We start from the raw sequence: 21,091 nt of genomic DNA on the forward strand, positions 1-21,091 counted from the left end.
AATTAATCAAAGTCATTGTACTGTATACATGTTGAACCTAATTAGCCAAAACAGCTGATGAAGACAGAAGAGATCTCACAACTCATTAATCTTTTTCTTAACATATTTTATATTAAAATTAAAATGACATGGAAGGCAGTAGCAGCTGCTATAGCTAAAACTATGCAATAGTGCGCTTTACTGTATGTGTGATCTACTTGGGCTATTCTGCCTGTTAAGTGAGATGACGGAAGTGTTTAGTGCCCAGAAATGCAGTTGTAGATCGATTTGTCTGCATTCAAAATAGAAATTAAAGGCCCATGCATAAAAACTGTTGCTAGTCATTCACAAGAATCTGACAAATGCTATTAGTGTACAAACGGCTGCTCTCTGACCTTGTGGTGCTAGCTGACCATCTGGTTCACCTTAGAGCAAAGTTGATTTAACAATGAGCTGGAGCCCAAAGGGGCTTCCTACTCTTCCCATCTCCCTGTACGTTCCCACCACCTCCACGTGAGCTTTAGATAAGAAAAGTAATCACTATTTTATACAGCTTTATTTCTATTAATTTAGTTCTCTGAAACTGTCCACTTCAGGGCCAGGTGACCACCCATGCTGGAACTAGACGTGTTGACTGCATCACCTCTAACTTACAACAGCACACTCCCTATCCAAGGAGATCCCCCAGCTGAAGGATTGTCTGTGGAGGAGCAGGGAGTGTGAAACCCTAAGAGAGGAGCCAGAGACTAAGCTTGGAGGTTTACCAGGCTAAAGAAATACCTGCTTTCAACTCTAGGACATTATTTAAGCATCTAATGTGCAGATGCTTTCAAAACTTTTCTCATCTCCTGTTTTCAGTATCAGTGGATTTGGTAGAAGATCCCTTCTCAGAAAGAAATTTTCTTTCTTCACTCTTCAGAGTTTCAGTTTTAAGGAAAAAGCAGCTCAGAGATTACTGTGGAAGGCAAAATGGAAGCCCAAAACCACAACACAGAAAACACAGGCCTAAGGTACTGCCATGGTCTTCCAGTTTGGGACTCCGTATACCTAAACTCTCTAGTGGAAAACAGAAGTAGCAGTACTTTAAACAGGTGTCAAAAGAAAAAAAATCAAACAAGAAGGCGACCAGTAGATAGAAAAGTGAGCTGGGTACAGTGAATCCTTGTATAACTAGGCAGCAGAATAAATAGATATAACTATATACCAGGTATACAACTAGGTAGCCATATATATATCTCTATTATAAATTGTATAGACATAGAATTATTTTTTTATTTTGTGGTATGTTTATGTATTCATATATAAGATCACTGAAGGACTATAATTTCACAGATTTGCTTAAAAAAGAATTTAAAAATATATAACTGACATCACTCAGGAGAAATGGCTTTTAACTTCACGTGTTGAAATGTTATAAACACAGAGATCCTGTGAAGGGCCTGGGGTTTTATGCTAATCTGTTCACTTGTGCACCTCAGGGAAGTCTGCTGCTGCATAATCAACTTCATAATCCCTTGAATTCTCATTGCCAGATATTCTGCAGCAAGGCAGTAAACTCTCCTAGCTGGGGATTCTGACAAGTCTCTCTACCTTTCTCAGTTTCTGAACCTAATGATTATTTTTATCCAATCATTATTTAGTGATGTTTCTTACACTGGCATTAGAAAAGTTAAATATCCCTCCTCAGTTTTACAGATAGAGTAATTTCAGTGTGCAGTGATTAACAAATTATATTTCCTGGGTCAGAGAGAAAGTTCATGGCGGAGCTAATAATGGGACTTATATCTCTGGTCTTAATGATTATAGTGTGACAGCACAACATCCCTCAACGCAGAAGTTTCAAAACTAAGCGTTTGGTTATGACAGTGACAGAATGGGGTCCCTTCAATTTGTTTGCCGACCTTCAGCTAGGGAATAAACCAGCCACTCAGTCTGAAGGGTATCTGTGCTCTGAATGGCATATTTTCTAATGACAATATTCCTTTTATAGAATTCCTGGTATTATTGCTTTGGACACAACTATAGATCCTTTATGGTAGTAATAAAGCACTCCAGTCTTAACAAATTTCCATTATAAGATCCCTGTGGACAGGGAATGGCTGCTATCCCATTTTTAAAGGGGCTTAAAACCAAAGACCACAAAGTCTCTGGTGCAGCAAATATTAAAATTCATATCTCCTAGATTTTAAGCTGGATGAACCTTCCAAATTACTGGAAGAAAATTCCTTTCTGCAGTCATCCCAATTCACAAAAAGCATAAAACAATGACTGCAAAAAATGTGCTTTCCTGCTCCCTAGGCTTGCCACTGGGCTTGATCTAAAGTTTAGTGATAACCAAGTTAGCCTGTGAACTCAGTGTTTCATATTCACTTGAGGATGCTAATATGCGTTGGCAGTGAAGAGAAGACTCATGAAAAATAAAATCTGGTGACTTCTGCAAAGAAAAATGAGATGTAAGGGCCGGGGACAATGAAACATGATGAGAAGGAAAGCACAAAACTCAGCAGGGATGTAGAGGAACCAGAACTGTCTGTGTAGAAGTAGGAGTACGTCATGGTAAGGAAAAAGCTAGACATACCTAAACTTCTCCGTCATGTCAGAGCTGTACACATGGTTTTAGAACACAGACACAAATGCAAGCCTCTGCAGTGGATGTGCTTCCAGTTCTGGCTTGAGTTAGATTAAAAACTTCCAGGCTGTTTTACATACATGAGAACTGTACTTGGATATGATAAAATATCACAGCTGCCAGTCTAAATTGGTATCAACTTGCATGGTAATGCTATGACGTTGCGATTTCTTTATTTTCCTTGCTCTGCAATGAGGAACTTTCCTTGTTTCAGTCGGGAAGACTGATCCCAGATATCGGCATATACATTTGAAAAGATCTGGCTCTTCAAGTGTGACTCATTACTATTGGACCCCTATTGCTCACAGGTGGAAAAGCTCTGCACAGAAGTACAAGGATTGTTGCTAATCTGTGCTTGCTGGCTTCTGCAGAGCTCACAGGAAATGAAAATCCCTAATTACATAAATGTGGAGTGGAGATTTGCCCACGTAAGAATCAGTTAAGTTCTGGAGAAAGAGAAGTTCCTTAAAAAAGAGTAAAAGAGAAGGTACTCAGAATAATGTGGGTTTTGCAGGCTGTACTTGCTAAAAGTACCTAAGGGAATATTCGTATACTATGTTTTTCCCAGTGGTAAAGCTAGCTGAAGAAATTATCCTTTCAACAACTCCCTCCTCCTGCTCTGCTCCCACTGCAATTCTCTGCACACCCTGACGTGCGAATGTCACTTCCCATGGGACTGTGCTGGACCTAGGCCATGATGTAAAAGTCTAAACAAAGTATTTTTGAAGCTGTTTTCTAAGCCTATATCACTTTAAGATCCAGATCAACATGCAGCATCATAAATGGCTACATTAGCATTACTTTGGGGTGGCAAATGGCAGTAAGCAGCAGGCATAGAAGTTTAAATACTGGAGAAAGTGGGAGCTTCTTGTTTGCTTCTAGAGAAAACGAGTGTGCTGAACACCACCACAAATAGTCTGAGTGCCAGGCCTGAAATATTTGTCTCCCTGAGGTACCCATGTAACTTTTAACAAGGACAGCTTACAGTACGGTCTCAAAAGAGGCTCAGTTCAATATGATCTTGGGTGACCCAATCACCAAAAGGAAGTTTGTGAGTAATCATCATCATGACAAAGCAATTGAGTACACCAATAAATCTATTCTCCTGTTACTTACAAAAAACTCAGAGAAAAGGAATAAAAGAACAAAAAAATTGGATCTCACACAGACATTTTTGAAAATCACTCATTCACAGATGTATTTGAAACACTTTTTCTAGCCCCCAGACTGCCAGAACTGCTCCTTTTTCAGTCTGATACATAGGTTTTATCAAAATGTTCAGTGTGATGTCCAAAGATGAAAACACATTAATTGACCTTAGATTAATTTATATCATACCAGCTTTATAGTTTTTAATCTGTGCCCTATAAACAAAGACAAAAGCTAGATTTTTCTCACATTCATGGAATATCTGTATCAGGTGAGCCACACAGACATCCCTTGAGAGATACACAGATTACGTTATATATAAAGGACAAGGGGTAATGGTTTTAAGCTGAAAGAAGGTAGATTTAGAGGAAGTATTAGGAAGAAATTCTTTACTGTGAGGATGACAATACACTGGAACAGGTTGCCCAGAGAAGCTGTGGATGCCCCATCCCTGGAAGTGTTCAAGGCCAGGCTGGATGGGGCTCTGAGCAACCTGCTATAGTGGAAGGTGTCCCTGCCCACGGCAGGGGGGTGGAACTAGATGATCTTTAAGGTCCCTTCCAACCCAAAGGGTTCTATGATTCTGTGATTTTTTACAATGATTAATGGCATAAATGGTGATGCTTTTTTTCAGTACAAATCTTAATAAAATCTTCCTCTTACCTGAAGGTAATGGCACGGCCTCAAGGAAGGTTTGATTTCCTGATGAACCAGAGGCTTATCTAAGTTTAGTGATGATTTGCGATAAGCTTCTTTAGCCTGACTTACTGTAAGCGTGGACCAAGAACTCCTTTTCATGTATTTACCATCAGGGGTCATTGCTAGCCCTTCACAAGCCGAACATTTCACATCATTGTTACTTTTGGAAGTCTTCAATGAGAGATCCCCAAAATGCCCCTGGAGAGCCTCAGGATAGCAATGGGATATATGATCTGCATGATGCCTATTTACCACACTAGGGGTTCGGTAAGTGCTATCGCTGTCCAAATTATCATCAGAGCTCCACCAGCTGCTCATTCCTGATTTATGCTTGCTTTCTGGTTTTCTCTCCTTACTTTTACTCCTTTTGCTATGCTTGGAATGGTGCCCATGATGATGGTCATCCCCTCGACTGTCTCCCTTTGTTCCATTAACGTTGCCCTTGGATGATCCCTCCAGGGAATGAGATTTAGTAAAAAGTTTCTGGACTGAATGAACAAGATGGCGTATTCTTCCTGGGCTCTCACTGCGTTGTTCTGCAGCTGTTGAGGTCCTCTGGTACTGTAAAGTGTGAAACCCATCCCGGTGAAGAGGAAGCTGTTTCTCAAATTGGTCCAAAAGATTGGCAGGAATACGGTTAATCTTAGGGTTACCGTGAGACATGGCGCAGTCGTCTCTTGAGTCGTAATGTGAGCTGTAGTGCATTCTGGGGAAAGTGCTACTTGACATGTGATCGCCCATTACCATGGGCATCATCATGCATTCAGAATGAATGGAGCTGCGTGGCGAGCAACGATGGTGGTCCATCGGGCAACTCTCCGTGGGGCTGAGAAGATACGATTGCCTTGGCTCCTGCCCATGGTGGATATGGTCGTGGGTGTGTTCACAATCTTCAGGGGATGCTAAGCCACAAGTATGAGCTGAACATAACTGTGGTTGGTTGCGACTACCAGATAATCCTTTCATATTCCTCGGAGCAGGAGAATATCTTTCTTCATTGAAGTGCTGAGAAGGTGACCATGAGTACTGCTGGTCTGTCAGGAGAACATATAAAACCTACGTTATGTGTCTGATTTCAAGATTAACTTGCAAAATCCAAGTATATTGCATAACTTAACATTTTTTCTCTATGAGCTTGATGGAAAGTCTCACCATTCATGGAATTTCATTCACCAGTATAAAACTGGTAAAAAGTGCCCACTGTGAGCAAATTATGGGGTGAATGCAGCCTTCTTCCTGTTTGCAAAATTCTCTGCTAGCAGTTCTAAATTTTACGAAGCTATTCATTATGCAAATTTACTCAGGTTTAATGGATGTATTCAAGTATTCAGTTTATTATTTGATATTTGGAATTCATATGTCAAGCTTCGTGGCTTGTCATTTAAGTTACACAGATCTAGTTTCTATTTCTGTGGTTTCTCAGTTGGATATCTTAACCTAAATGTATCCTTTCTCCATAGAGGCATTTTCGTGTCACAAACTGAACCTTTTCTTAAATGGATCTCAGCTTCAGCATCCCAAGTTCACTGTTCATAAACATAAATAATAAACAGCAAAGAGTAAAAGAATATGAACATTCTGAAATGAAGCTTAATTTTCATATCACTAAAGAGTTTATGAAGAAGCATTTCATACTATTTGAACACCTGTTATCCTTAGTCCAGAAGTATTACCACTATTCCCATAAATGTAAAGTCTTCTCTGTTAGGCGGTTTTTCCCTTATTTTGTCCAAATTACAAAATATTTATTTAATGACTCTACGTTATTCCTGATAAAACAAATATCTTTAGGTACAAGCTACAAGGTTTTTGTACACTTGATTATTTGTTCCTATGGATCATGTGCTCCAAGTTGTGGTTATTAAACAAGCATGATTACTAAATAAGAGTAGCTTGTAAGCAAAGATTTTGATACTCGAGCTTTTGATTTTTTTTTCTCTCATGCAATTTCTTGCAGTTGTAAAATGCCACAAACAGAAAATTAAAACCCCCAGAAATGCTTCGATTTGATTTGCACATTCACTTTCCATCTTCAATTTCAGCTTATTTAAGCAACATTTCAAAAGCAGACAAAGATATAGGATGCGAGATAATCCTTTAGAGGATTAAACAGATGCATAAGTGTTCACACAATCCACTTAGCACAGTCTTTTGGCAAATTTGCTCTTAAGAATCTAAATAATCTTGCACAAGTGCTCGATACAAGGAAGTTAAAGGCTTCACCCAGTATGGAAGCCAGAGAATATCTAGTCATTATATATAACAACATAACCGGACACTGGAGACCAGCCTGCAGAGATAACACAGTAGCTAACAGCACTTTGAGGGGTTTCTAAGCATGTGACAAAACTCTCCTAAATCATATTCCCATTACTAGTGAAAACTCAATGCCTGGATATGGTCATGAAACAGATCAATACCCATATCTCTTTAATTTTGTTCAACTAATAAGTGTTACGTCATGATACCTTCAGTACAGAATGCAATTTGTGAAATTCTTTAGCATCAGCAATCTCATAACCTAAATGCTTTAATCTTCCTATAGTGGAAGATGCTTAGATAATTTTATTACATCTTAATTTCAACAGACCTCCACATAATTTTTTAAAATGAATGCAGCATTAAACTATTAATAAGAATAAAGTATTCTTCATCCTAGGCACAATCCTGCCACAATAAAGTCAAAGATGGATTTAAGGGTCCAAACGTCACCTCCAGACTTTATCATGGTGTGAAAATGACGTGTCTGTGCATATATTCTTTTCTGCTTCTGTTTTGTTTTTATACCAGTTTCTTTTACTTAATTCTTGGCTATTTTCACATTAAAATAAAAAACTTACACTGTTGATTGTTCAGTCTGTTGTACTGTTTAGGTTATAATACCTTGCATAAATGTAGTTAAAAAAGGAAACATAACTTTTTCTGAAAAAACATAATTTTGATTATCCAATTAAAAGCACAACTATATATAGACAAAGCAGTAAATTGTAGCAGTGCATTGGGATTCAGCCACATAAGTAGGATTGTAATTAATGGTATTTAACCCAGCATATTACTAAACATTACCAGGGGAATAATGATGGTCCATGTGTTCAATGCACTTAGTCTGTGCTTTCATGAAGGGTTCCCAAAGCACCTGACAGGGATTACTGCATTATTTCTTACAATTCCATGAGAAATGGAAGGCACTGTTCTCCTTTTACAGAAAAGGAAACTGGAACACAGGTAACATTTTCCAAAGTGCTTGTGTATTTGCTGATTTTCATTTTCACAGTGGTGTGAGCCACAAGGATGTGGAAAGAGGCTCTTCAGTTAAACTGACAGCACAAGGAGCATCAACCCCGAGCCTGTTCGTTACAATCTTGCACATCTATGAATGAAGATAACTCTAGCACTATGTTCCAACAATGCATTTAGGAAAAAAACCTGAAGGGCATGGCAGAGATCCAGAACAAAAGAAAGAGCTAGACAAGAGTAAGAAACTCATTTAAACGAGTTCCCTAACACAGAACTGCTAGTCCCTGGTGATTTCTTCAGGCCACACTCAGCATCAAGCATATCCTAGAGGTCTTTAAATGTTTTCATCATGTTAAATCCCTAGGAATATGAGACATCATGATTTGACAGCACTGCATTGGATAATGCAAGAACAGCTTTTACATTTCTCATGACTCCCTATGATTCTAGTTCAGTGCAACTAAAGAAAAATAGTTTTCTGTATGTTGCTTCCAAAGTCTTAGAGCATTTTATGTGCCTCATGGAATGTCTGATTTCTTTTCTTTGAAACACAGTAGTTAGAAACTACTATAGGCATTCAATACGCACCATCAAAATAATTAAAAACTGAATTAAGGAGTGGCATTTTTCAAAAGTAGTTTTCCCCTCTTAAATTTGCAATAGGGAGTAACTGATACTAGATAAAGTCTCAAATTACTTACATGTGCATCATGTAAATTTATCACTCCGATTAGGTTTGGGCTCTGCTTGGGACATCAAACCTGTACTATGTCCTAGGCACCATTACCTCCTCTTACAAACCCTCTGAAAATCCTCAGAATTTTGCTTTATGATATATAAATTTACCAGGTCATCTGAGTTTTGTACTATTCGGTCGACTTTGTTCAGGAGGCCTATTTCAGGGCTCGAAGAAACAGCTGAGCTACGGCTGAATGAATTACTGTACGGTACCAGACCAGTGTAATTGACCATGTGCTAACTCTTAGCCTGCCAGAAACGCAAAGAAAAATGTGCTAGCTTACAATTTAGTTAAGCTAACATGATTTTCTAGCATTTGCAAGGGACTAGAAGTGTGTCTGTGGTCATTGTCCACAGCTCAGCTGATGCATAAAAATTTGTAAAGCTGCAGTATCAATGTTTCTGCCTCCATCCTTTAATAATAAAGTTTGAGATTTTGGTATATCAAAATAATTCCAGATTTATCAAATAGTGAGAGACTGGACTAGAATTTTAGTCTGTGTCTTGAGGATAATGACATCTAGAATAAAATATAAGATTTTTGTTTTGGTTTGGTTTTCTCTGTTTTTTTTAACAGCAGCCTCTACATTGTTTTAGGGTAATCACTCCAAAAATATAAAAGTAATTGAGGATACTGATGTCTAATTTCTTAAAGGAAGTGCCATTGTCGGAACGAAAGAGCTGAGAGGAGACAGAAGAACAAATGAACTTAATCCAAAGAAAACTGAAGAATAGGAACAGCGAAAAAATCTACTATATGTGAGCACATTAATGTCTTTTCTTTGTGTCTCATTAGAGCAAAATGGAATCTTTCCATTGACTTAAATAGCTAGTCAGATGTTACCATGGGGAAGGATCTAGAGGAAGACATAGGCTGTTATGTCAGAGAGAATACAGTAATTCCAAAATCCTGAAAATCCCTTAAAATTGTTCTTTTCAGAGACTACTATACAGATATGTCATCCTTTAACCTGTGACAGATGGAAGGATTTCTGCATCCTTTCCTGTCTATTTCAGCTCTTTCCCTGTTATGCCATGCCTTTTCCTGCTTTTTTTTCCCCATTTTTTTTCTTTTGGACTTTCTGATGCTAAAAGAGTTGCTCTCTTACTCCAAGGAGTTGTTACTTTGCCTGTCTTAAGGGACTGGTCACAATTTTTAGAGCATTCAGGCTTCTTCCTTGTGCCAGTCAGTATCAAGAGAAGAAAGAGAAGTTTGAGGATGAAGAAAATTGTTTGAAATAACCAATTACAATTAGTAATATTGTTCTAGGGCAAAAGGGCTAAAAACCTCTACGCAATGAAAAATAAGGCCTGTGCATCCCTGGAGTTCCTGGAGCACTGTTCTTTGCTAAAGAAATCAATGTGAAAACAGTGGAAATCTCTCTGACATTCAAAAGAAGTGCATGTCCCCACAAACCTTTTTGTACAAATATTTTTGTGTGTTACTTATTGAAAGCAAGCTTTCAGAGCATAATAATAATTCTTGGAACTAGTAAATGGTGCCTGATTTTTGCTTTTATTTATTTATTTATTTTTCACAAAGCACTTCTTTTTCTATTGAGAAATTAATTTAAATTGCTTTAACCTTACAAGCCCCTTGGTAAACTGCTTACCCATCTGAAACATTGGTGCTGTTTTCACTGGAGAAGAGACAGCTCCTTTGCATAGTGTAACCAGTAAAATGCATTGCTGAAAAGAGATGCTTAATCTACCTTTCAAAAAGACGTGGTATGGAAAACCAGACTGTTGCATTGTGCTGCTTCACTCAGTTCAATTAGTGTTGCAATGTATTATGAAAAAAATATACTCACAGTCTAACCTATAACTAATACAAATATTAAGTAGTGCAAAAACAACTATATTAATCAAATAACTACACATTAAATATTAAAATTCATAAATAAAATGTTTTAGCTGGAGATTTGTCTGCCCAAGGGCTGCAGTAATTAGCATTAGATGAGCACCGTTTCCTCATTAACTTGTTATAGTATTTTTGTCTGCTTTATTCTAACCTTGAAAATTAATATTTCCAGGGATTGAGAAGAGTGACTAACTTGCCAAGTGCAAGGAAAAAAATCTGGAAATGCCAGAAGTTGTTGGTCTGGTCTCATGAGATTTCCAACCTACTTATGTAGCACAACACTTGTATAAAAATTACATAAAATTGCAAAGATTGGGTGACTACCTGAATTTAACCTTTAGCTTTAGATGGTGACTTTTATTTTCTGTTACATGGAGTTGATGCATTTGCACTGCGTGCAGTGCGTTCACCTATCTATGAATTCTTCCTTCTGACATCTCAGGTTGCTTACCTGAAATACTGAACTTTGGAGGGTAGCAGTCCCTCAGAAATAAGTGATATTGGCTCTCTCAGGGCTATTGCAACAAGATACTTCATGCACCCAGTCTCCCTGTGCAATCAAAGGAGAGAAGCAGGCAGTTCTGAGAACCTAAAGCCAAACACCAAAATGCCCAAGGCTGTCCAACAAACATTAGCCATGGGCTAGGTGAGGATTCCTGTCTCATTCTGACACTTAAGTGTGAAAATGAAATACCTTTATATTCAGGATCCTGAGCAATCCTTGCCGTAGACACGTATGGCTGTGTTTACACTAGTTGACTAAACAGAGTTAGATGTGCTCAGCACATACAGTTACACTGTTGCCATCATAGTTTCATACTGTGTAAATATTACTCTTCCAACCAATACAGAGATACGATTTCAAGAATAATGTGGGTCAAAGATTGTTACAAATATACTACCTGGATGTGGTTTTATTTTGAAGTGTGAGAAACTGGTATGATTCATCTCATCCTGAAGTACATATCTAAAAAATGTCAGATGAATAACACCCTTCATGTACATATCTATCTCTGCTGACTACAGTGAAAGCTGCAGATGACAAGTGCCAATGCCGAAAACTACATGACAAATATATCAGTTTAGGTAATATCAGGCACATGTCTAATGCTAAAATATAGCAAATGATTTGACAGCCCAAGCTAATTCAGTGGAACCACATGATGAATAATGACCAAGGGTTAGATGGTTTTATAACTCCCATGTTAGATAAAAGTGGACGTGCAAATTCTATTCCAAAAACATCATCAGTGACCAGAACATACCAATTTGGAGCAAAGTCAGAAAACCCAAAGGGAGAAGTAAGTAGCATGTGGAATGCTGCCATTTATTCAGCACAGTCACAGTTTTGAGCACTGATGCAGATGTCTGCAGGTGAACAAACACTTGATGGCACCCAATCATGTTTTTCAGCACAACAGTTCTAACTTCATCTCTGTCCATCTTACAAATAGAGATTAGTAGACCTGCCAATCCAACATCCCAAGAGATTTATTTCTGAGATAAATAAGCATGATCAGAGAAAAGGGCATATAGTGAACGGAGTGCAGAAGAACTGTCAATGAGTGAGAATGGAATCTCTGAGGTGGTGGGGTGGAAGGGGAGGGTACTGAATTTCAGGTGCCACGTAGTGCAGTATACTGTGAGGAAGAAAAGCACAGAGAACTGTGATCACCGGGGAAAGCTGTGACCAGCAACATGCTAAAGCAGGGTTATGCCACCAACTGCCTGGCCTGGAGAACAGGGCATGCCATGTGTGAAAAAGGAGAAACGTAGAAACAGTATTTGAGGACCGATGACATCCCACATCTTGTGGGTGGAAGAACGGGCACTTGGACTATATGGGGAGGATGAGAGGCACAATATTGTGCCCATGCCGTGACAAAGGACAGGACAGAAATCCATGAAAGGCAGCATGGGATTTGCAAGAAGCTCCAGGGTCTGAAGTAGAGGGATGCAGGGAGTCCTCAGGATGATGCAAAATTGACTTCCATTGGCTTGAAGTGTATGATGTCCTAATGTTGACTGGTATGTAGCACACAGACCTTCACAGTGCTTTTCAAGTTTGAGGTATATTGTCACTATTTACCTTTTCAACAGTTCTGTGACAGAGGTAAGTCCACAAAATGATTTATGACTAACATTTTTTTCATAGAATCTGTACGATCAGTGAAGCTTTTGAAAAAACATAAAGTATCAGGACTAGATTGACCTAAACCAACTAACATGTAAGCTTTCTTCTGGAGAAATACAGCTGCATGGAGTCAATCAGGGTTTCACTATGTGAATATTATTGAACGATTGGTTATAAGAAAATTGATTATAATCCTTCCAAATACAGACCAGAAAAGCTAGCCCAACACCATTAAACTTCTTTGTGCCTTATTGTTCCTGGCTTTATGGACTTCTTTTCCTAAAAGACAAAACTTTGCTTCTTGCAGTTGCTAGCTCAAATACAGGACACCATCAAATTCCCTTGGCATCGTTAAAACTGCAACTATTGTCTCAGCAATTAAAGAAAGCCAAAGCAACTGGGTAGTACAGCTCAAAGCTATACACAGGAGTCTACACACAAGTCTGTCTAGAAGTGAAAGGGAAATCCTCGTCACACTGATGGCAATGACAAATCTCCCATTAACTTCACTGGGGTCAGTGTTATTTCTAAATATTTGCTGAGAAAAGTTCTTGGTACAGTTTACCTATGAATCCTGGTGTTGAAGAGGACCACTAATCAGGGTTGTATTTTACAGAAAACACAATTTGTGCTGCACCAGAATAAGCGTGTTACAAGCCTGGAAGGGTCCTGAGTCAGGAAGATGATGGCATGGAAGGGTGAAACCGGTTCTGCTAAAATACTGCCACTGATAGCACAATGGCCAAGATTAAATCCCAAGGATCCAAACCACCTGGACTGACTATTCAGCTGCATGGAGCTACCAAATATCTAGGGTTTCTTTTCTAATAATAAATGCTTATCAGTTATTCTTAAATGGAAATCAAACAAAAGAAATAATGCTGATACTTATGAACTTCTCCCTTAAATGAATTTTTCTTTTACTTACTGTTCCTGAATTCTTCTAAATTTGTCCCTTATTTATGAAGACATGGAGGAAGTTTACCATCCTCTGTAATACTGAGGAGACTGCAAGGACTAATGTTTCTACATCCAAGCAAAAATATTTACCATACACTCCTTTTACATTGCCTTTTATTATTTCTTTAAAACATGGATAGATTTTAAAGATTTTGCTTATTTTATAAAGTGCTTTTCTGGGAAAGATAATCTATGCATTAATTCTCAAAAGCATTGATTACTGCCACAGAACATACGACTGTTCAATTTAAAATACCTTTCTATTTCAAAATCTGCTGTACTTTTTTTTTTTTTTTAACATTCAGTACAGCTTTTAAATTGTCAGAATTGAAAGAAAGAATTCGATTTTTTGTTTGCTTCAGCATCAGTTCTTTGCAGCTTTTTGATTCACCAAAAAATTCAGAGTTTCAGCCTTGGTCTGACCCAAAACAATAATTTCTTTTACTTTTTGGAGTTCATCATTATCTGCTCAGTTGTACACCCTTGGTGCTGCCTCTTGCTGCTTTGTCATTGTATTGTGAACTTTTCTGCTCAGCTCAACCCACTGAGATGGAGGAGGTCTCATCCTGATTTTCCTGTGGGGTGCAGGAAGAAATAGCTGCCTGGTGACAAGTTCCTTTTTAAACCTGTTGCCATGGTTACAGGCAGAATATCTCCCTTTCCCCATAACCTTCAGACTGGGAATTTTTCAAATCAGGGTGCTGTCTCTTCTGCCTGGATGAGCTCTGTTTTGGGTCGTGGTAAACACTTCAAATATTAATTGCCTTTTCCCACAACCATTAGCATAGAGATTTTCCATGTGGCAGTGAAGGATCAAACTGTGAACCCTGCTCCTGGAACGAAGTGGTGGCGTCAGTACCCACACCCTTGGCAAGTTTGAGATAGGGCATCTTAATATGCTGCCATCTATTTACTAATAGTAATTACTTTGTAAAAAGATGGAAAAAACAAACAGAATTGCACAAGAAATTCACGATGAAAGGTGACAGCTGAACTCACCAGTGAAAAACTGGATTGTATTAGCAATATTTGCTGGTGTTTATCCTGCTGTACTAGTTACACTAGTGCAAATCCCCTTAGGAAGACGGACTGAATCAGTGACCTACATACCCAGCACTGTGGGAGACAGCCATGGTCAGGTACCTCCATGCTGGAAGCATCCCCAACACTCTGGCTGTGCCAACACAAATTATCCTGTCCTCGACAGAACCTAAGCAGCCTACAATGAATGTGGAGGTAGAGCATGGTAACTTTTTTTCTGGGGAAATGGAAAGAACAGCGTTTAAGCTGCTCATCATGGGAATACAATTAAAAGGTTGCACATTTTATCCTTTTGAAAGGAGACAATACAGTGAAGATGCTCAGTGAAGAAGGCAGGCACGGAGAAGCAGTCAGATGAGTCAGCCTCTCATCTCCATTACAGCCATTGCACTTTCTATGGGTAAATAAATGTTGCAGATCAGCTATGCAGCCAGGTGTTACAGAGGTCAGCAGGGTATGAGGGACAGAAAACTGTCGCTCCTTTGCTAACATCCTACATCCCATATGTGAAACCTAATTCAGACTGTTTCCCCTCCTCCCCACTTTCTCTCTCTCTCCCTTGGAAAAGTCTTTCATTTATTCCAGTGCAGATACTGGAATTAGTAGTCCAGATGTGATCTAACTATGGGATGAAGCTTCCCAGTTTGGAAAAAATGTATTTCCTCTGCAACTGAACTTAGGACCCTCCTCAGCTGGACAGCCCTGTCATTCGCACAAATCATTTAGGACAAAAATATTTGCTTCTTGGCAAAGCAACAAATGCGTAAGCCTCTTTGTATTCTGTAGTAGAAATGAATGAATAATTCATAACAAATAACCTATTTGATTAATCTTACATCCTTACAAATATCTTCTCCTGTTTGTGAACTGACCTTGGGCCTAATGAGATTTTTGCAGAGTTATCTGACGTTATGAGGTGTTTAATTTTTAGAAATAGCTTCTGGTCTGCAGATTGTTAGCGAGCATTTGTTGCCAACAGCCTATAATTACAATGCAGGATAGTTAACAAGTTTTTATATGATGCTTAGGCCATATGACATGATTTTGTTCTATGACTGAAAGTAATTCACAGACTAGGCTCTCAAGCATAACTAAAAGGAATTTAAAGTTCAAAAATTAGTTTCAAAAAAACATTCCCCGTTATTTCATTAACATTTTCTGTGGTCTTCATCATCACATCAGTGAACTTCTACACTACAGTTTCAGGGTACAACAAAAGGAAGGATTTGAAGTGGAATTATTCAGAGGTACAATGGAATTTAAAAAAAGACTCTTTTCTGCAGTTTCTGTTCAGCTAGTCCCAATAAGGCAAATAACATAGTGACACAGAGACATATTGGGACTTCTCATATTTAAAATCTCTTAAATGACTTCTATATCTCCATACCAAACCATCTGTCTATATATTTTTTATTATATGGAATAAAGATAGTCCTGTGGTTAAGAGGATTAACTTGGGAAATCTGCAGTCAAGACTTCCTGTCCAGCCATGATTTTTTTGTGTGATCCAGAATAAGGCCACGGGAAGTGATGACAGCGGTCATGGAGAGGCTTGACCTTGCCTTACTGGGTTAAAGTTAATCTTTGTGGACATCTCTGGTAGACTCCCTGCCTCAGTTCATCATAGCACAGGAATAAAAATAACTTCTGTACCTTTGAGGGTTAGTGTCAGAAAGCAGGGAGGCATTCGGTCTTTGGGATAATGCCCATCTAATAATTTAAAACAAAGGATTTGTTACTGTGCCTGATAATTAGAAGGACAAGTGTCACTGTACCAGTTCATTTTGTGTGGCCAAGCCACATGGTCTGACTGAAGACCCACCAGCCCTAGTCAAAGCCTACAGCTGTATAACCATCCCTGGATGCTCTAGGACAGGGGTCCTCAAACTTTTTAACCAGGGGCCAGCGCGCGGATGAAGTGGCAGGCAGTCATCTGTGGCTGCTTGGTTTCCCCCCCAACCCTGGCGGGGGGGGTGTCTGTAAATACCGGGGGCCGGATTGAGGACCCTGGGGGGCCGTGTCCAGCCCGCGGGCCGTAGTTTGAGGACCCCTGCACTAGGGGAAAGTAGACTGAGGCATGGATCTGGCACAGAGGAAGGAACGCCAAGCACCCACTGCCAACCCCTTGTCTGTTCTTGGGAAAATTTCCTGTTGTGTCTGTTATATGAAGCTAAAACCCATGAAAAGTGCACAGTGTTCAGATACTGACTGCACTGAGGAAGGCTGGATAATCCGGCAGAGAGGCAGACGGACTGGAAAGTCAGGCCTTCACATTTTTTTTTATTTCAAGAATGGCTATGTCTTTTCTTCCTTTCAATATGTAAGGTCATAGAGGCATGATCATGCAATCAATAGTGATTGAATAACCATGAGTTACTGTCTGACACTTGAACTATACCAATTAATCAAAAGCATGACTGCATCAACTGTGAAATAAAAATACATTTTTATAACCTGCCTTTAAACTCCCTTACAGTTTACTTTGCAATCCTGGCAGATTAAGAGCATTATTACTAACTGCTATATGTTTTATAGGTTTTAACCTTTTTCTTAACCTCAACTCAATATCCTTTCCTGAAAACAGTACTTTACTGAAACAAAAAGCATTTAGTGTGTGTTCTCTTTATTTGCTTAACATTAGAAGCTGCTAAGTGTTGAACTTCTGTAAAATATTTTCCTAATCTATAGAAAGTTTATACAATTTTTCAATAAACTATTTTTCCCTCTTCACTTTGTGCATCTACTACCTATAAAAATCTATATTTAGAGAAAAGGTCAGCCCATCTTGCCTGTTCACATGTTTTACTATTTGAATGCCATTTGAACATGGCACATTTTCCATGTCTCTTGTTAAGATTGCACTATTTGGTTTCGACACCCAAAGCAAATTGTTGTTTGACCCTATACATGCCTAAAGTAAGGAAGATTGTAAGAAGTTTCTAGTTTGCGTCAAAAGAAGTAGTTTCATAAAATGTTTATTTTCTAATACATTAACATTGTCCAGATTTTATAACCACCAGCTAGAACGCCAGTTTCCATGAGACTTAGAGTGAGCTGCTTGAGATCACGCATGTCAGATCTCTTGCCTCTTCCACCATGCCCTGCTGTCATTATCGGGTTGCTTATTTGAGATATTCCTAGTGAAAAGGACAGGAATTTTTGGTGTGAGTGTGAATCTTGTAACCGTGGCAATACTTATCACCTTGAACTCTATTAACAAATAAAAGGTAATGGAAAAGCTATGAAAGATTGTTCTTGAGAACTGACTATGAACGCTTGGGTAAGCTTTTTTTGAAGGAATCCATTGCATTCCTGCCTGTTTTAACTAATGATGTCTTTTATAGAATCAATAATGTAAAAGAGTCGAGATCAGTCCCATCCCTTGATACTTTTTCCCAATTAAGGCAGTGGATCATTGTATTAATAATATTATTTAGTGACTATTCAGCATTTTCACTTTGGTGAGATACTGTGCGAACATCAATTAATCCCCACCAAAGCCCTGAAACCTCACTAGAAAATATTAAACCTGCTTTAAAAATAAGAGCCTGGAGCCAGAGATTTTTCAGTTCCAGAGAGATCATAACTTGAAGCTCCTTGGGACAGTGAGAGTCTAGAATAATGAATGGCCCTGCAGTTAAAGCTACCTTAAAGATTCTGCGTTGTCTTTGGGCAATTGTTTTACTTCTCAAGGAAAGCCCTTCCTGTGGTGTCATCCCCCGCGCCCCCCCCCCCCCCCCCCCCAAGAAATTAATATCGCTACCAGTACTTCAGACTGAGGCTGCTCATAGAAAAAAATTACATAGTCATTGAGGTGTGTATACATATTGAGAGAGAGCCCATTTCCATAGCCCAGTGGTTAGAGTATCCTCTCAGATTCAGATTTCTCTCCAACGAATATTTAACTTTATACATGTGCAACAGCAAGCAAAAGTGGAGAGTGAGAAAGAGCTAATAGTTTGTAGCTTTTTCACAAATGTTATGTTCAGTTCATGGCCTCAAAGTCAAATCTTCAAGTAACGGAACACAACAATGGGGGACAGACAGACAGATATGCACCAGCTGTCTGTAGAGGTGTTAACCACTAGCACAGCTGTAACTAAAAAGCTTGTCTACATCGAACTTAACTGACTATCCCAAAACTTTTATAAAAGTCTTCCCAATTTACATCTCCCATAGTATGCTCCTTGTTTTACAGTGATTCTCTGTAAGGGAGAATGGGACATCATGTGTTTTACATTGCTGATGGTATCCAGTCCACCTATTTTGGCCATCTATGGTTTGGCAGCTAAGCAGGACAGGATTTCCTTCTGAAAATATTAAAGCCACCCACCTCTCTCCATTCATTACCTAGCAATCTTTGGAACATATTTTCAGAGGATACCGATAAGGAGCCAAAATTTAGGAGCAAGGAGAGATCTTTTGTTGCTTTTAGCATATTTTTTTCCAATCCTCTGGCCATAAATAGCTGAAGTTTTTGAAAGCAGCTTAGATTCTCTGTAGTCTGGTTGTGATTTCATTCAAGATTTTTGCTTTCCTGTTCCTCATTTCTGTTGACTAATCCCTTGTTTTTCTTCCTAATCAGGATTCTGGATGATTGATCAGTTTAGTTTATAGCTTTGTGTTAATCTTGGATTACCTATTTCACATGAGTGTCCTTACTCCTGTAGACACCTGACGTTTAATACTATTAACTTATACATAATTTCCTCTGGCTTCAGAAATCCTGCAGTTCTTTCTCAACCAAATGGGAAGGAGAACAATTTCGAGATACTTCTAGGGCATGACTCATCTCACCCTATGTTAAGTTTCTAAAGTAGGCCAAATCTGCTATGTCCTAGAAAAGTCTATCACTCTTCATTGACTCTCAAGGAAGTTCAGATATCCACAATCTAGACATCTACATCTGAATTACTTTCCACTGTTAGATGAGATGAATTCTACCCCAGGGCATCTGAACCCCTTCCCGTGTGCTGTGAAATGGGGCAGCAGGGTGAAAAAAACCCCAATGTTCAAGAACGCTGAGAGGTGTGCTCATTCCATGACTCCTGTAGGATTCACATGTGAGGTTCCTAGGGAGCCTTGTTTAACTGTATCTTCCCTCTTACACTATTTTAATTAAGATAGAAACTGCCTGAAGGTTCTTCAGTTTCTTCCTTAAAACATCCTTCTGTCCAATCTTTGTAACTTCACTTTTTTCACTTGTTTTTGAATATTAAGTGGACAAACAAGTCCAATACTGGTATTTTTACACTGAACATTTACGGAACTCCCTGACTTGAGTGTAACCGAGTGGCAACACTACTTGTTTTAGAAAATCCTGTTCTAACAGCCTATTTAAACATGATGACAATCCCTGCCTGAAGTCATGCTCCTTCTTCAAGCTGTTGGTTTTTTTCCTTAATATAGCACCTATGATTTATCTCCCTATCGGTGTGCAAGAGTTTATAATATTCTTGTCAAACAGAAAAGTACACTAATAACACAAAATAAAGAGTTGTAATATATTAACATCAGCATATGCATAAACAGAAAAATTACTGTTACACTAACTGCTGAAACGTAAGTATGTTCACTTTGAATAAAGGGAGCTTTAACCAGCAAACACACAGAAATGACTTTCCATATTTCTCTTCCAAAAATAACCACATAAATGAATTGCATATAAATTAAAATTTTGATGGATTTCACATAAAACAGTGACAATCTGAATATGAAATTCCACAAACAGAAACTCAGGTTTGCACAATCTCAAAGGTATAAATCTGGCTACTCTGAAGCCAGTGGGACATTTTACTACTAGCCTTGTGAGACTGAGGTATCAAGATTTCACTCATGGGCTCTATGAGTTTCTGACTTCTTGCTTCTGTTATTGTTTTAAATTTAAAAGGTAACATTGAAAACTTTCTGCAATTATTATGTTCTCTAGGAGGTAAGACAAAAAGATAAAGACAAAAGAAGGAAAGCTCATAATTTCCTTTAACACCTTCTTATGAATTCTTGGTTGCCTGGATGTTACCCAAATCTGATGTTCTGCTTTTGATTCTCTAACCTTATATAGCAGGTGAGAAATTTCCAGGAAGATTGGACTGAGAGGTTTTTGGCCACTCTCATTATCACCGCCCGGTACCATGCCTGCTGTGGGTTTTGTGGCTGGAGAAAGGCTGTACCACAGAGCAGCCTCCTGCCTCCTCACCCCCATGGCTGCACCAGCCTCTGGATGTACAAGCTGTACAAGTTATCTGAGAGATGGTATCTGTACCTAGCTCCTCCTCTGGCGTCCCTGGAAAACTGAAGCCCGACTTGAGCAGATCGCCACCCTCTTCTTCTGAAAAGACAGAAACAAAGTAGCTATTTAATAATGCTGATACTTTTGTATATCCAGACATAAACTCTCCACTAGTTTTTAAACCCACTCAGTGATACCTATGGCCAGTCAGTATCTCTGATACTGTGAAGCTGTTGAGGTGCCATTATCTGTAGTATCTATTCCTTTTTGCAAGTTGTTCTAGTGATCATCTTCTTTTTTTTTTTTTTTTTCCCCTTCATTTTGCCAAACGTTTTCTCATCACTAGTGTCATAATATTCATAAATGCCTTTTTTTTATAACATTTTTTACATTGTTCTTTTCAGCTTTGCTTAGTCACATTGAATTCTACTGCCT

General features: G+C 38.7%; 1 protein-coding gene across 1 annotated transcript in view; it reads right to left on the bottom strand.

Moving 5' to 3' along the window:
• The window catches only part of DLGAP2 (DLG associated protein 2), a 109,609-nt gene extending 88,857 nt beyond the window's left edge, over nucleotides 1-20,752 (bottom strand). Inside the window, exons 1-2 of the mRNA XM_040599140.1 lie at nucleotides 20,690-20,752; nucleotides 4,421-5,490 (exon numbers count right to left, since the gene is read on the bottom strand). Of these exons, the coding sequence (XP_040455074.1) occupies nucleotides 4,421-5,422 (1,002 nt within the window). The 5' untranslated portion in view covers nucleotides 5,423-5,490; nucleotides 20,690-20,752. The remainder of the gene's footprint in view (nucleotides 1-4,420; nucleotides 5,491-20,689) is intronic.
• Between the last annotated feature and the right edge of the window lie 339 nt (nucleotides 20,753-21,091).

The sequence above is a fragment of the Falco naumanni genome, chromosome 6, assembly GCF_017639655.2.
Source record: "Falco naumanni isolate bFalNau1 chromosome 6, bFalNau1.pat, whole genome shotgun sequence".
In the NCBI taxonomy this organism is placed as follows: Eukaryota; Metazoa; Chordata; class Aves; order Falconiformes; family Falconidae; genus Falco; species Falco naumanni.